The sequence below is a fragment of the Ostrinia nubilalis genome, chromosome 13 (genome assembly GCF_963855985.1).
Source record: "Ostrinia nubilalis chromosome 13, ilOstNubi1.1, whole genome shotgun sequence".
In the NCBI taxonomy this organism is placed as follows: domain Eukaryota; kingdom Metazoa; phylum Arthropoda; class Insecta; order Lepidoptera; family Crambidae; genus Ostrinia; species Ostrinia nubilalis.
In genome coordinates this window covers 8,471,645-8,489,234 of record NC_087100.1, presented here as the reverse complement: position 1 = coordinate 8,489,234, position 17,590 = coordinate 8,471,645, and the positions used below count along the sequence as shown (strand labels likewise).

Sequence of the window (17,590 nt, the reverse complement as noted above, 5' to 3'; positions counted from 1 at the left end):
TACAGGGTGGAAACGATAAGTGATCTCACTCGATTATTTCTAAACTATACAAGATATCGAAAATCTGGTTACTGATCCTGAAAGTGCTTGACGAGTTCTTTCAAACGGTACCAATAATAGGTTACAGAATAAACTGGAATTATCCGAAAATTCAATGTTTTTCCAGCTTTCATACATTTGGTAAAGTTACATAATATAAAAAACTACACAAGATATCGCAAAACTAGTTACTGATCTTAAAAGTGCTTCACAAGCTCTATCCAACGGTATCAACAATAGCTTACAGAATAAATTGGATCTATCCAAAAATTCAATGTTTCTATCTTCCATACATTTAGTACTATCACAGTCATGGCACTCATCTCTTGATAATATTATAGCAAGTAAAGCCTAAAACTAATGTTTTCCACAAATAGTTTTAAATAAGATGCAAATTACGAGTTTATTTAACCGACTTTTTAAGTTTATTATTTAACAAAAAATAAATTATACTTTTAATATTGTGTGGTTGGCATACATTTAGTATGCCTATGTAGTGGAAGCTGGAAACATTGAATTTTCGGATAGTTCCAGTTTATTCTGTAACCTATTATTGGTACCGTTTGAAAGAGCTCGTGAAGCAATTTCAGGATCAGTAACCAGTTTTTCAATATATTGTATAGTTTAAAAATAATCGAGTGAGATCACTTATCGTTTCCACCCTGTATACCTATATAAAAGCGAAATGTCACTGACTGACTGACTGACTCACTCACTCATCACGGGATGAAGACGGGATTTTGCAAGATTCAACCCCTAAGGGGGTAAAGAGGGTGTTGAAAGTTTGCATGAAAGTCCTATGTTTTTGAAGTAAGAGACTTTTAAAAATGTACCTATGCTCTATAGATGCTGAGTACGGATTTTACGAAACTCCAAACGGATCCCACGCGTGCGAAGTCGTGGGCGGTTACAGGAGCTTATAAAGGTCTTAAAAAAATATTGCAAATGTTATTTGAAACGTCATTTCGATATGACATTCAGATTTTAATCAAACTGCAGCCGAACAAAAATCGATGGTACCGTTAGCCACATGGAAGTTATCAAACGTTACTCGTGTCACACGTGCAAGTTCATATCGATTCGAAAGTTCATTCTGCATTTCAGAGATAGGACAGCTTTTACAGTGACCCGGTGCATAGTTTTATTACTGCTACCGTGTAACCTACTTTCAACTGAGGGATTTTTCTGCCCGTGTGAACTAAGTGGGGTCTCATAAGTGACGATGGTGGCATCGCGAATGTGGAATAAAACACTACGACCACACGTAAGTGGAGTGGTTGGCCATTGTCTCAAGTTTATTTACAATTTAGAGCGAATGTACGCACTTGAACTGTTCACTATGTGTCATGAAACAATAGGGAAAGTTTAGTCAGAAGCTACAGAAATTAATTTATTGTTTTAGTTGGTTGAAGTCGCTAGAAGTTTTGATAAATATTCTATTTATTCTATAAAATATGGGTTAATACCCATTGCCAAGATTATGATAAAACAATGCATCGAAAAGTTTAATAATCTGATGTTATTTATAACAATTTTAACTATTACAAAAGTAACTTTATTATTTACAGACATCCAATTCCAAAATACAGTATATTATGATCAATAACCTTCTTTTGCATAAATGATATTAAAATAGACGAAAATGTAAAGATTTGGATTTTGTAAATAAACAAATACAATACCCAGAAATAACACTTACTTACACAAATCTGTAATGAAGTTTTCTTTGTTACATTGTAATATTCAGTTACTTCTTAAATAATATTATATTTACCTACCTATACAAGCAAGAGTCTCCGACGTTCGCCCACGCTCAGAACTTATTTACATACGTTGGTATGTACTACTTGTAATTATGGCTCAACCTTTGTGATCTTTACGTCTAATGTGCAATAAAGGATGCCATAGTACTGCAGTCATGAATGCTTAGTAGCCAATTATTTGTGTCGCCCTATTTCGGAGAAGGCAGGCATATTTCAAGGCAAATAAAATCATCCGGTTCGGGCATCGATTGCAACGATATATAAATTTGAAGTCATGCATTTTTATAGTGAGGTTAACGCTCAAAAATAAACTTTTTTGTACTCAACTCCTACGCATATTTTTTGTTTTGCATATCTCTGTCACGTTGTCCAAGCACGCGTAATCGAATCGTCGAGACGCGTCCAGGTTAAATGGAACTGCCAAGGTTCGATGCGATGCGAAAAATTTACAAAATAAAGGGTCTCGGGGTCGTTGCCCCGACACAGGCACAACCAGAATATGGGCTTATGCAATCTTGAACAAGTTTTGGTTACCGTTTACTTGTTTTGTCCTTTCATTTATCATTATCGAGCACAAGGACCAGAAAATAAGTAGCTACTCGTACAGACTACCGGTCAGAGAAAATAACTGTTACGTACAATCACATCATGATTTTGTAGGTATGTGTTTTTACCGGGTAACACATCGTTGATTAAAGAACGTTTAATTAAACTCTCGTAATATTATACACGAGAAAAGTGTTCTATTTCCAAAGGTTACCTTTAATTGGGGGAAAATGCCTTTTGTCGCCTGACATTGGATATGACGAATAAGTAGATTTATTTTTAGGAAATGTAATTTTACCTAATAGTCGGTATTCCTAGTAATAAAAGTAGCGACGATCAAAAAGCGATGAAAAATATAGTACTTATTGTTAGTGACCTGAATAGAGTAGAGGCATATTATTGGATGTCATTTCAAATAAATTTAATTGAAGTACATAGATGTTACAGATAACTTGTAGTAATATTCTAAGTTATTGAAAAATGATATGGGTTCGTTTATCATTGTGCCTTTGGTTTGAGATAGAATTTTGTAATGTTTACGAAGTTTAGAATTTATTGGGCTGACACTGTGTAGGTTTGTTATCGACACGAAAAGAAGAAGAAGAGTTTATTCATAACAAACGAAAATGGTGTATGATGTTACCTAATAGGAAATAATTAAAATATTTCGCATAAGTGTATCGAGTAATTAATTATTTCAATAAGTTACATGATAACATTGTTGACTGTGAGCCAGCAGACATTCTTATAATAATACATATAAGCTCTACCTTAAGAAAGTAATGGAATGGGATTTGAAATTTTGTTGGTGCGATCTCTGATCTGCAAACAAACGCCTCCGGGGTGTGACGTCGGTCCACAGATATGTGTGCACACCCTCGTATCACGGCGGACACGTACACAAATTGTGAGCAAAACACATATCGGTGAATTAAATCCGGGCGACGAGATCTTTAACAGACTATTTACGTTACGCTGGCGCAGGCATTTGCAAAAACAGGTCAAATCAACGATCAACCGAGAATATTCCAAAGTGGCTCCTTTACGTTTTGAAGTTGTATGATCGAACATAAAAAGTAGGTATCTTATGAAACACGTTTTAAGTCGCGTCTATATGTATAAATGGTATCATTTTACCTGTTTAACTTATTTTCAGAATTTGCGCTGAAAACAATATCGAGCAATCCTATGTGGGTGTACCTATTCATAAACGGAAAATTGTTAAAATGACCTTCAAGAATATTGTTTTGCGTTGTTTCTCATTAAAATTAAGCTCGCTGAAGCCTTCTTCTCGCCGAGTGTTTGTTCGCTCATACCTACACGTTTCTTAAAATAATGTAATTATTTACCCTGATCGCTCGTTTTGTTCTCGTCTCGATTGGACGCTTTGTAGACGGGAAAGCTTATAGCTGCTCGTTATACTCTACGTAGTATGTATGTGTACTTGTTAATTTATGTTACAATAACTCAGTCTGGCTTTAAGAAACTTGAAAGAATCTCATTTCAGTTTCAACGTAGCTGTAGAAACTTGTACGTCTTTAGAATTTGTTACCTTTGATGCGGGAGAGCTTTTTTTTACTTCATTCTTTCTTGGCCAGTGTGATCGTTAGTTTGAAATAAAATCGTATAAAATCTTTTACGACTATAATGAATTTCGGATTTTCATAATATAAGGTATGATGAAATTCCGAAGCGCCTCTGAGCGCGCCCTAAACTGGATTAGGCATGTAAAAATAGAATGGGAAATGTCTTTGGTCTGAAAGGATTTCTCTACATGCGATTACGGACATTACGGTACTGTTGGGTACTAAAAAGTTAGCAGCTTTTCGGGTCTATGTTTGACTTGGCAAACGAATTTGATTATAGTAGTAAGAATATTTTGTGAAATTAGAAGAATTTTATACAAAAATGAGTAAGTTCGCAATATTTCAAAAGCTTATGTTCAGTGTCAGATGATAATACAGCGACCCGATCGATAAGCAGTTAAACCAGTAGGTACTTTACGTAGTATGTTATAAAAAATATTGACCTATTGATAACTTGAAATCTATTAATACGCCTCGCACTTAGAAAAAACATATAAAAAATATATTCTATTCTATTCAATCTGCACATTTATGCCGATCATTATAAATGCTGAACCGGCAATAAGTTTTTTTTTGTTTTTGTAATACCTACTCAAATATAGCAAAAACTCATCATTAGGAAGATTACTAATAAGAATTAAAATTTCTTTTCATTAAGTATACACAATTAAATTATAATATGTTCGCCTGCAAATCAACAAACGTTGGGTTAGGACTTGTAACTTATGTAGGTACATACCTACTTATAATTTTGTAACGTGAAAAGTAAATAAGGTAGGTACTTTAAGGAAGCAAGTTGTGTTTGATGTTTAATGTTGAGAATTTCAAATAATCACTTGTTTAAATTATCACGTAATAATTTTATTTTGAGAAGTCTGCTGAGTGCGGCAGTATGTGTTGCTTGTAATAAAACGTATATAATATGTTAACATTTTTGCAAATACGAGTATTATAAATGCCCATAAATAAAGAAGATTAAAAAAATATAAAGAAGATTCCAAGTTCTTTTTAAACGGATTCTTGTTTGTGAATGCAGACAAACAGTAATCCCTGGGTTTTAAGAACAGTCATTAATATTTAATTAACCGCTTTAACATTATAACGTAATTTCAGTTTTAGGTACATCTCGTACATATAACTTATTGCGTATTAACTAACACAAAAATAATAAATGAAAAAGTCGGAAAATTTTATCAGGCTTGGAATCTCATGTTAATTTACTACGTACGTACCTATAGGTACCTAATGTATGTGCTCGTACGATACGAGCATGATACTCGTTACCAACTCTACATTTTTATTGACGAAGTTTCTACAATGTTTAAAAACATAAAAACATTTAAAAGACCAACGAGTGTAGAAAGTGCATAATGAGAGAAAGCAGTAAACGTTTTATTATTATAATGTTCAATAAATTGACGGTATTCACATTAAGTCAACATGGAGAAAATTTGTTTAACATTTTATTTGGAAGCTTTATTTACAGAGGTATTTGGGTTAAATCGTTTTAAAAAAGATACAAGATCTCAACTACGCCGTAGCCAAAAAGGTATTAATTTAGCAAATTGGGTTCACAATGATTGGTAAGATCGTTCCATCGACCAATTATCGGCCCCGGATATTTTTTTATCGAATTTTGATGTTCGATTATCGTGTATTAGCGTACACATATTAAGCGGCCGACGCGACGGGCAGGCACGTCGCGCCGCAGAAATAAATAACAGATCCGCGGAGCCGCTCGGAGCAGTCACTGTAACGAGTAACGAGATCACGTCCCGCGCCCGCCGCGCCGATATTTCGACCAGATATGTTTTTATTGCTTGTTGACTCATCGTTAACAGGGTCTTCTATCTTGCAACTATCGATATGTTCCTGATGAGATTTCGGCGCTGAAACGATGGAATGGAGGATTTGAAATCAATATGATATGTGGTCTCGCCGGGGACGCAATGCATCATAAATACTTTCACAGTTTCAGACTTTGTTCAGATAATAGTCACAAAGACGATGCACTTTTGTGCACTCTGATGTTTTATTGATATGAATGAGATTGGAGGAGGACTGGTACTACTGGTAGCATTAGAAAAGTCTAGACTTCGTATTAGGTGGTGAGAGTAGGTTGAAAAATGAACAAAACAACATTAACGGTAAAATGATTTGAACAATAGCGTCAAATATGAGGTTCCTTTCTTTAGACGAGGAAGTACATACGTTATAAGTATGTAAAGCAAATAGCTTTCGCTGTGTTTCTAGGTTATTTGTTTTTGAACGAAATCCTTTGTAAGGAACGGTGCTGCGGTTTCAATAAAAACAAATATTTCCGTTTGTTTAGTGTACCGTTTACCCGAATATATCAAAGAATGTACATAAGGATGAGTGTGAACGTTGTTTCAGTTGTTTGCACAGACGCGAACCAAACAACTTCTTATTTGATTGAAAGCACTGCGTAAATAGGAATAAATAAAACAATGTGAGAATCCGGTAATTATTTTCAGGCCTTTTTGGAGTAGATTCTTGAGCAAGTAACCCTACTACTGCTTTTGTTATTAATGGTGTTGTCAGAGTCACCCTCTTTATTATCTTTCAAGTTTCCAGATCTTTATATATTCTTGGGCGAGTCTTACAACTTTCAGTACGTGCCTAAATATTTTCATATGAATACTTATGTAGAGAACACTAGTTTCTATTAGGTACACATTAAACATGCTTAGGTTGATTGAGTTTGTGCTAATTTATTATAATAGCCGACATTCACCTGTCAGATTCATAATTTACCGGCAAGACCGGCAATGTTTCGTACTTGAATGACTGAAGTGAAAGTAACACGACAATTCTTTCAGTGACGATCCAAATAAAGTAGGCTGGGTAAATATTAATGATGGATGAGCTGTGTGGATGGGCCCTTCGCTGAAACAAAGGGGTTACTTAACACAAAATTGAATCGGCTTACGACAAATTGTCATTACTCACGCCAGAAGTACATACCAATTGAAGCCTCGTCATGATTTGTATCTGTTCGGAGCTAATGAATAAAAGCCAAAGCCTAATGAACTCTCACGATGCTGACATGCATGACTTGCTCTCGCCTGAGTAGCGGTACCAAATTGTGAGGGCACATACGACAATTAGGTGTTAGTGGGTCAGGCGGAGAAATGATTGTAAGATAACTGTAAGTGAAGTTCTTCTTTTAACATTTATGACAGGCCGATGCAAGTAGGCAGAGGCGACCGACAACTGACTCACGCTTTGAAAGTAGATAATAATATAATTTAACCATTTGCATGTTCAACTCAATCAATAGATACGGACTAGACTAACAAGGCTGTCGTGGAAAACTTTTCTGTATAATTCATATTAATTCAGGTCTATCTGTATGTATAAAATCTGTTTAATAAGAGCTTATTGCAGCAACAAGACCAATTTAACTTAATAAAAGCTTATAACTACTTTGCTACTAGGTATAGCTTTTATAGTTGTAATAAGTAACAAGTGATCTTCATTTACCTAAGTTCACCACCGAGAACCTAATTATGAATTATTAATGACGTTGAATTTCAGGCATTTAATATCTAAAGCTTTTAAAGCAATCAGAAAATATACCAGTTGATAAAATATAAACGAACGTTAAATATGTACAGAGATCCGAGCTTTAATACTTTGAGAGCTTCGTCAAAACATTGAGATGTTTGTAGCATGAGCTCGAGTGGGTACCTGAGTGTAATTGTGTAGGAGTTGAAGGGCGGAGGGTAAACGCCCCGGTTACCGGTCGCGCGGCCGGGGCGCGGGCGAGGGCGGCAGACTGCACGTCTGTCAACGCTCGCTTCACCCGTCATCCCATCATCACGCACCACGCTCAGCTTTTTTAAACGCTCCGCGACCATTTGTCATAGCAATTATTCGGCTATTTCGTTTTACTTTCCTGCGATGGGACGTTGACTGACATTTCATTAACTAACTTCTAAAAGGATTCTTGGTATTGTTCGCCAGTTTTGAAAGAGTTAAAATTTTGTTTTGACATTGTTATTATGCAGGGACATTTCGTGGGAACTTTTGTCATTTAACTTATGTTTTAATTCGATTATTACGGCTTAAATCTTGTAACTTTCTAGCGTTATGTATCTCGTTATTAAGTTAATATCTGAAATATAGTTAATAGAATTAGTGAAATTTAATAACTACCTATAAAATTATTCTCCGTTATTGCACAAAGGATAATTGTATAAAACTGTGTGGAATGTGGAATACTTAATTATTACTATCAGGTGTGAAACCGTTAATTTAGTGGTCTAATCATTTAGCAATGACCGGTTTGGTAAAAAATAATAAGTCTTTGAAATTATTAAATTTATTTCACAGAGCACTTTAAAAGTTGCAATGAGTCAAGTCGAGTTGCCAAGTTACACATGAGCACGGTAATATTATCATACAGTATTGTAACTTCATATAAACGGATGAAACGCGAGCTTTCCTTCGAAATTCAAATCTCGGTATGCGCTCGACATGCAAAAGTCGGGGGTGTCGCGAATGTGCAATCGGACGATGTGTTGTTTGTTAAACAGTAAGCGCTCTTTTTTATAAACATAATTACAAGTACCTATTTATACAGGGTGTTAGGTAAATGGGTTTATAAGCCGACACTAGACCATGTTAACATACTTATGCATATAAATGGTATGGTGAAGTCAGTGATATCATATTTTTTTTTTTATTTTCATACAAAATAAATATATAATATCAGATTTGTATGAAAATTAAAATTATTAAAATAATGATATCAATTTTCTGATTTCATCATACCATTTATATACCATGGGCTAGTGTCGGCTTATAAACCCATTTACCTAAACACCCTGTATAATAATCAAGCATTTTGTACGCCTAAGTCGAGACAAATACATTTTATGGTCGTAAATTTATAAGATTTGTTACTAAATCTTAACACAAATATATTCTTTTAATTAAATCTACTAATCACAAAACAACATGCATTTTTATCCTATTTCATTCACAAAGTATTTTGTTTGTCAAAATAAAATAAAGATTACAATCACAAAATACATTCACAATACTAGATAAAAATTCAAAGTAGGCAGATGTAGTGAAAATAGGTCTGCAAGGCAGGCAGCCCTATCGCATCTTGTCATACGGTGACGTTCCGTGCGGCTGTTGACATTTATTTCAAAAATATGGCCGAGTTGGAATACTGTATAGATATTATTACCGTGACATGAGCGATGTTTTGTTGTTTTTGAAATTCCTAAAATTTGCGATCATTTCGCGTGATTTTTACATAAGTCAGATGATTATAATGGTGGATGGTACATAATTGCTGGAGACGAAAACGATGGGCTGTCGGGTCACAGTTGCCCAATGATGGCAACCGCAGCAATTCGAGCATATCCCACAATTAGCGCACCGGTCGAGCCAGCCCCCACAAGCCGCATGACACCGATTGAGCCAGCATTTTAAACCTGCATACATTATGCTTCATTGTTCCCATTACAACATGATAGGCTCTAATTACTGTAATATGCTATAAGGACTGCAACTACTCGCGATCTCCTCCGCACGCAATCCTCGCTATAGTCCGCGTTAATAGAGACTGACAATTTAGCTAACAAATAAAGTCGAACAATATTGACTTTGAGCTCTATAAGTATCTAATGATTTGAGAAAACTTATCCTTGATTGCTAAGTGAAGAATGTTAAGTATGTTAAGACAATTAACTCTTTATGAGTCGATTTTAATCATACTTTATTTTCGAAATTGTTAGTTTCTATTGACGCAGACTGTACAATAAGTTTTTACTATTTAGCCAGTGAAACATAATTCCTCATATCCGACAAATTTTGCAGTTTCCGTTTTTTTACGATAAATTTCCATATTTCCCTTCCACTAACAAGCTAGGATCGCAAGCAGTGCAACTAAGGTTAAACTAATAAAACTCTAGTAGTTATTAGGTAAAATGAGTGCATGAACAGTGAATAAACATACAGTTTAATACTTTACGATTGCGTAAAACGATATTAAATTCACGGTCATCGGATTAGGCACGTAATGTTACTTTTAAGTTCTAGGCCAACATCTGTGTCAACCCGAATGCATTGTATCTATGTATCTTACTCGTTGTATATTATGTATAACTATTAACTACTTTTGTGATTTGTAGAGTTCGTAGCAACTGGTATAGAAACCGTTCCATAGCTCAAATTGAATAGGTAATTGCAGAGTCTTATTTTCAATTAATCAATCTTCCATTAGCCTTGTAAATAATACAGCATCGTTATTATTGCTTAACGTTTCAGAAAATAAGATATTCAAGTCAAGTATCTATTATTATTATAGACATCATTTAGATTTTACGAATTTACCACATTGCACATTTGTCAATTTAAAATTTTAAATAATGCAAGTAAATAATGTAATTATATTTCTCGCCTTGGATTTCAAATATTTTAATGAATGCCGATCGAATTTATTAAGTTTATTATTAATATTAGTATAGGTGCTCAATTACACTGGAGCCTGCTTGTTTGTACCAACCTGATATTAATCGAGAAACATTTAAAAGTTAATGTTTCCTGTAAATGGGGTTCAAGTAAAACTTCTAAATTATCTTAAATTATACCTTATAATTCCATAAAGATCAATAATTACTTATCACTTTTTGCTTAATTTACATACTAAAATAGTTTACTCTGTCAATCGTTGCTGTTAAACCGTAAATTGTAACGGCATAATTTGAGCGTTCGATCACAGCCACTTCGTAATATCATAACAAAATACAGTGAACGGCGCACGCACATGCACGGGAGATGCGCTCGAGGCGCGGCGGGATCACTGTGCGTCAGCGCAGCCTTGACATTTGAGCGCGCGCGCGCTCGCGCCGGCCCCTAGCCCCAGCGCCGGAAGCGGCTGTACTGCGGCACCGGCAGGTACGGGTAGCGCGCCGGCACCCGCACGTTCTCCAGGTTGTACCCTCGCCGCCGCCGCACCAGCTCCTCCCCGTTCTCACTCTCCACCCGCTTCTTCGGCCTCACAAATGTCACCACATTCGATTCCAGTATCACATTGTCGGCCGCTATGGCATCGTCCGGCCTCAGCTTGGTCACTAATTTCGCTCTGTTCTTCTGAGCTGCGAGGTACTCCTGGTTCAGGACGAAGCCGAACAGCTTCGGCACTTGGTTGTAGCTGGTGGAGTCGATTTCCCGCTCGTAGCCGAGGCGGTCCCGGGAGGAGCAGAGCGCGGGCGCGACGAGCGCGAGAGCGACCGCGAGGAGCGCGTGCATGTTGCGGCGTGTGTCGACTGTTTGAGCCGCGCGGGCCCAACACACATTTTATATATGCGAGCGATCGATACGATTCGTTCCCAATTTGAGTAGATTTTTTGTGAGATCGTATAAGCGATCTGTGGCGCACTTGAACTTGGTAGCGTCTCGTGTGGGGATGCAGAAGTCGCGCGGGCGCTCGGCTCGTGCTCATCAACGGCGAAGTCGTGCCGTCGTTTGCTTGATGCAATTATTCGCATAATTTGATGCACCGGTGGCTACGAACGCTCATGAACCTTGTTCCACTTACATTAGCCGACATTACCCGACGTTACTCTCAAAGCTACAAGGTGACCATCACACCTGTACCGATGTGGTGGGCATCGTTTATTATCACACCTTGTATCTAATTTTGCGGTATGAGAACCATTTTGCATATCTAAGCACAAGCGTCTGCAGTTAGTTACTTTACATGTACCAGAGAGCCGTAATTACCCATAACCATTAACTTATAAGTTATAATCAATGCGATATGTACGAAAATATTCAATATAATATAACATTGATCAAGCTTTTGAGAAGGAGGATTGTAAATTTTCTATTGGCAAGTGGACCGCTGATGTTAGTTATACTCGTACCATAATATTTTCGGACTGGAACAGTTGGAATCCGTTTAGGCACAGTTTGTAAACTGAGATTACGTGAATGACAAGCAAGTAAGCTCAAAATCCCTTACAAGCCTACGATAACATCAACAATGATAGCGCTTATATCCTGTTAGAGCCTAGAAAATGGACAGTTATTGCATTTCGTGACCAAACTTGGCTTAGATAATTATTTTGTACGCGCATTTCAAATTACATTGTTTTGCCGTAAGTCATTATGATGGTTTTGTGATGAACATAATATTACTTAGATTTTATGAAATTCTAACACTTAGTACAAAAAGCATGAATAGACATTTCATTACTCAAAGTTGAAGGCTTGTCTTCCTTTTTGTGTGGTGCATAACCACCTTAGATTGCGCGTTTATGGACCTACAACACGATTTCTTCAAGGATAATATTTTAACAACTTCAGATGAATATTTAACATGCTTGGAATATCTAGTTACAATATAAGGTAATGTGAAAAACTATAACAACATTGAAATGTAGAGAGCTTGTACACGGCTATGTTGCATGTTCTTTGAATAGAATATAGGAAATGAAATGAATGATTTATTTTATTTTAGCTATTCTAACGAATTTATTTGTGACTCATTGTATTATTAATACAATATTATTAATAATTGTATTGTGTAAGACAATACAGCTACAGAACTTGTAAGTGATCAAATAATATGTATATTTTATTCAAAAATTTGAATCGAAATTACTGATGTTTCTGCGCAAATAAATGAATTTGAATTTGATTTAAACATCAATTTGCAATGATTTATGTGAAGAAAGTTGAATGGATGCTAAAAGATCACGTCAATAAATGTCAGTGATTAGAAAATAAAATCTATTGGCTATTAATTTACGTGTGTAGCAATTTCCAAATGCTTAGACTTTGCAACGCTTATCTAGTTAAGTAAGGGCTATTAAGTAATTGGCGTGGCCAGAATGATCGAAGCCTTTATTTATATTTGAAACGCAAAGGTTCAGCAACACTTTATTTGGTCCGATTTTACAATGGCTGTTTATTAATGTTGCTGCAATTGAAATAAGAATAGAAAGTAAAGATTTTTACTTATCGATGCGGAACTAAAAATATCGAGGTCATGTCCAAAATGTCGATAGAAAACCTGAATACAGGAAGCTACACGTGAGCTGCCGACCTTCCGAGATCATTCTTGCTCTGGTGATTACGTTACTGGTAACTGAGAAAATTAATAACGATGTAACCTTAATGACTGATACGAATGTAAACAACGCATCAGCGTGGTGGGTGCAATATTTACAGTCTGCTCGGAAACACGTTTTAATGAATGGTTCGGTACCAAGTTCAATATTTATAAGAGTCGTAGTTTGACGACGAAAGTGGACATGCTTGTTTATATTTATGAATATTATTAAAATCAATATCGGTATTATGTAGATGAGATAAGATTTTTATGTTCACCCGTACTTTTATCCGTCGGTTGAGTAATAAAAAGCTATATGAGCCTAGTCGAATACGATTTGGAAACCTGATTATGAATTTTATTTATATTTAATGGTAATGAGGAATCGAGTTTCGGATGCAGTAACAGCGCGGAAATAAGTTCAATGTAAACGGAAGTGTAGTAGCGGCAGAATCGAATGTACAGCCAGTTGGAAGCCACCAAGGCGAGTGCCCGCCACTCCGGGGCGTCCACTCCCTTCCAAATTTCATTATCATCCACTGCTCCGAAATACTTCGAGAGAACTCGGCGGTATTTGATTTGTAAACGGCTCTGGTTCGCCGAAGGCGGCCAGTAATTATTACTTTAGAAACGATCGCTTCAATCTACGATTAAGATATACAAACGAACCATCACAAATATTTGAGGAATCCTTTGAAAAAACCTTCCCTACTACGAGCTATTTCCATAACTAAAAATGTAAAACGAGTCGATCGCCGTGGTCCGATCATTGAATGGAATTAAATTATATTTTTATACACAATGACCTCCAGTAACAGTCAAAGATAAAACTAATCATGCAATTAATTCAATTACTCTTCTTGAAAAAGCGGTCGGAGCCGGTTCTTGCCGCGAGATTAAATAGTCGCAATTATATCCTCACAAAGGCTTACATCGTCGGGCGTAATGTGGTCCGACACAGCATGATATTTTCTTCACAATGCGCACTAAACGACACATGTCCAAGGACTTGTGGACAATGTGATGAGCATTGCTTCTTCCGTGTTGTTGTTTCGTTCCGCATTAATCGTGGAATCACTGTTAGAATATTAATATTGCTGACAGAACGAAATCTTGCCGGTTGTCTTTTGTTTTGTCTACCTGAGATGTTTTTGTTGTTGGTTTTTGCCTGTAGAGTGAAGCGTATTTAATTTGGGGCATATTGGTTTTGCTAAAGTAGACTTTGTGTGGGGGAGAAGCTTATGCGTGTCGGATAGTGTTTGTTTTGACACATCGGGCACAGTGACCGGGCGCGGGCGCGCTTTGTTTCGCGCGTCCTCGCGTGTCGCGCGGCGGTCATTGCTTCCTGCTTGCTGGCCGCTGCTCATCTCGCCGTGTGACGCTCTCGCTGCGTTTGCGCAACATGCATTATTCATAGCCGGCACGATTAACCATTTATTATCCTTTGTTCTATAATTTCATCTCGCCATTATAATTTGTTTATATCCATGCGCTAAATGCATAAATTGAATTTTTAATATAGGTATTCATTTGAAATCATCCTGTAACGGCACAGTTTAATGCATCCAACTATTTTACTACAAGGGTGCACTGCAACAGAGTACGATGCGTTGTATGACTGCTAAATTTCTCATACAAAAGACATCTACGCATTAAATATGCGAACGCTGTACAAGTGTACGTACATACTAACATCAGGTAGGTACACCCAACTTTTTCTGATCTAGCATCCGGGATGATCAATGTTGGTATCGCATAAGCACAAACTAATTTAACTGTTGACTATTTGTATTTGATAGAGTCATAAAATTACTTAAATATCAATCTATTACGCTCAACTCTTTCATTATTCTTTATTATGATTATCTAAAGATTGGTCTTTTTAAACTTTGCTAGTTTACTGATACTACATCATCAGACTGGAAAGAGTACTTGTAAGATTCGTCGATCATAGACTTGCAGTTATTGTAACCTCAATCTCTATTGTTGCAGATGCCATGGGACTCGTCTGAGGAGCAGATGGGCGCGCCCCGCGAGATGCGCATCCACGTGCAGCGCGTGATCGCCATCCCCGCGCCCCACAACATGCCCCCTCCCCCCGAGAACATGGGCCCCTTCGCGCCCCCGCCGCCGCCTCAGCACCAGCAGAGCGAGGCTAGGGTAAGGATACTGTAATGGGACTATTCCCACCTCTCGTTCCGACTGCTGCAACTCCTGTGTGGCCAGAATCAACAGCTATAATAGCTTAGCTGTTTAGGTCTAAGTGTAGAGCTGAAGCTGATAGTGGACATTGTGGTCGCAAATCATGCATTATAATAATTATTCCACCAGACATAAACATATTTATTTATTTATTTAAAGGCACAACCACAGAAAGATGCAAAGAGTGGATGATGACTAGCTTAGCACTCGGCTGCTTATGTCTAGGTGTAGAGCTGATAAATAGAGGACTTTATGGATAAAAATCATGTAATAAAATCATAAAATTAGGGACTTTGACGTTATGAATGCATTGTGATAGGCCTGTTGATCTAGGTATTAGGAATTGCTTTAGTTTCAAGTGAGTATCACTTGAAATGAAATAATAATCTATTTATTTGTGGTAATATAAAGTTCTTTTAAAAAATTGAAAAGCACGTGGAGTGCTTGTACTTTGTCCAATAAGTAGGCGACGAAACTTTCACCTTGATTGTGATACTGACCTCGACCGTGACATCATCATTTGGAAAATGACCATAATTCTGATTTTAATGATAGCCATATTATCCAAATCTCGCGACTCTATACCTACTATAATTTTGTACAATAATTTTGAAAATAGTGCACGATTATCGTCCTATTTCCTATTTGATTAGTAACTCTAGTGACAAGCCACTTTACGATAACATCGTCTTGGTACATAAAAATACCAGTAATATGGTGTGACATGGCATCAACGAACCCGCAATATGTTCATGAAAGCATTATCGATATTCACAGCATGTTCCGGGCATTTGTTCGTTTGCCTCGCCAGGCGACACTTTCAACAAAAACGTAGTATCCCTCTCCTACATTACCTACAACAATGTTCCCACAATTTCTATGGCATTCGTTAAAATATTTAGGTCAGAATTTTGGCAAGGGAATGAAATACGTACAAACCTAATAAACTAACGAGAAAATCCGGCGACATCGTGTGAATAGGCAGCCGTCCCTAATGTTCATGAATTCTTATGAACATGCTTCCATGTTACTCTCATATTTCCAGAAATAATACTTTCCTTCTAACCTTAAAAACTGTAAATTAATAGAATTGGTATGTCATAAAATATTACCCAAAAACTATCATCATTGTTCTTGAATAAATTGTTTGCTTTGAACCAAATTGTTTCCTGCTTATTTGGTGTTAAATAAGGTGTTAAATCAACAGTCTGAGTACACACAGGAGTCAAAAAACTGTAGTGTTACAAAAAATATTCCGTTATGTGGCAACTACAGCAACAGTAATGAGCGCAAATTGTATGGACTGTGTACGGAAGCAACTGGTAATGACACTGGTAATCATTTCATGCGGCGAAAATTATGATATTATCATAGGATCTTATATTAAATACATTTATTTGTAGGTACTCTGACAATTTAATTTATTGGTCATCAGTAACATGCTTCAGTCATTTGTCAAGCAGGCAGATACCTAAGTATTTAACCCGTTTGTTAAAAATAGGCTTAATTACCAAGTCGTTTACCATTTTACGAGTAGGTACAGTCTGATCTTTATGTTGAACGATAACTTTTATTATGCAAAATATCTAGGTAACATGTAAAATTAAAATGCGAGTAACCTCTGTTACTGTTTGCCGAAGGCGTTTGTAACCGGATTAAGCTATTTAAAAATATCCGCATGGAATTAATTACATCAACCACTCTTACAAATGATGCATTTTGGTTTAATTTGCATGAGGTTAATAGATTGTATGTTTTTGTTCTAGCAACCAGCTGTTATCCACCAGTTTGTGCCCCAGACGGCTCCTACGCAGGAGCTGGAACAACCTGATGTAAGTTTCCTTAACCTTTTATTCATAAAAACCGAACATATTTTTTTATAACATACCGTTTCAACATTTGGCAGAAAGTAAGTAGGTACCTGCCTATCTATCTAAGAATTCATCAACTAAAACGATGCTATCCCATCAAAAACAGTACTTGTCAAAAAAACCAAGTCTCGCAACTCAGTTGTTCTACGGTAAAAAGTTGTGAGATCCATGTAATACCAAGTCCAGGCCAGGAAATCTTTAACGTTTTACATAAATATATTGACTTGGCCATCGCATGAAAACACGTGTAAATTAAATTATTTAGTATTAAATTGGTGGGGGCACTGCCGTGCCCCCAGATAACCCTAAGTTCTTTATTATTACTGAGATTTATTGGTGAGAGAGATTTGTACTTTAGCTAGGATTTCGGGAACGTTCGAATTATTAAACTCATAAATATTAATTAGGTGTCTAACACTTATCTCTAACACTGCTTTATTTCTACATTTCACTAGTCTACTGATGTAGTCTAGGATCAAATAGCGT

General features: G+C 36.6%; 1 protein-coding gene across 1 annotated transcript in view; it reads left to right on the top strand.

The window, feature by feature from the left end:
* LOC135077550 (WW domain-binding protein 11) overlaps nucleotides 1-17,590 on the top strand; it is a 57,097-nt gene that overhangs the window by 32,787 nt on the left and 6,720 nt on the right. Inside the window, exons 7-8 of the mRNA XM_063972095.1 lie at nucleotides 15,024-15,191; nucleotides 17,000-17,065. Coding sequence (XP_063828165.1) covers nucleotides 15,024-15,191; nucleotides 17,000-17,065 — 234 coding nt within the window. The remainder of the gene's footprint in view (nucleotides 1-15,023; nucleotides 15,192-16,999; nucleotides 17,066-17,590) is intronic.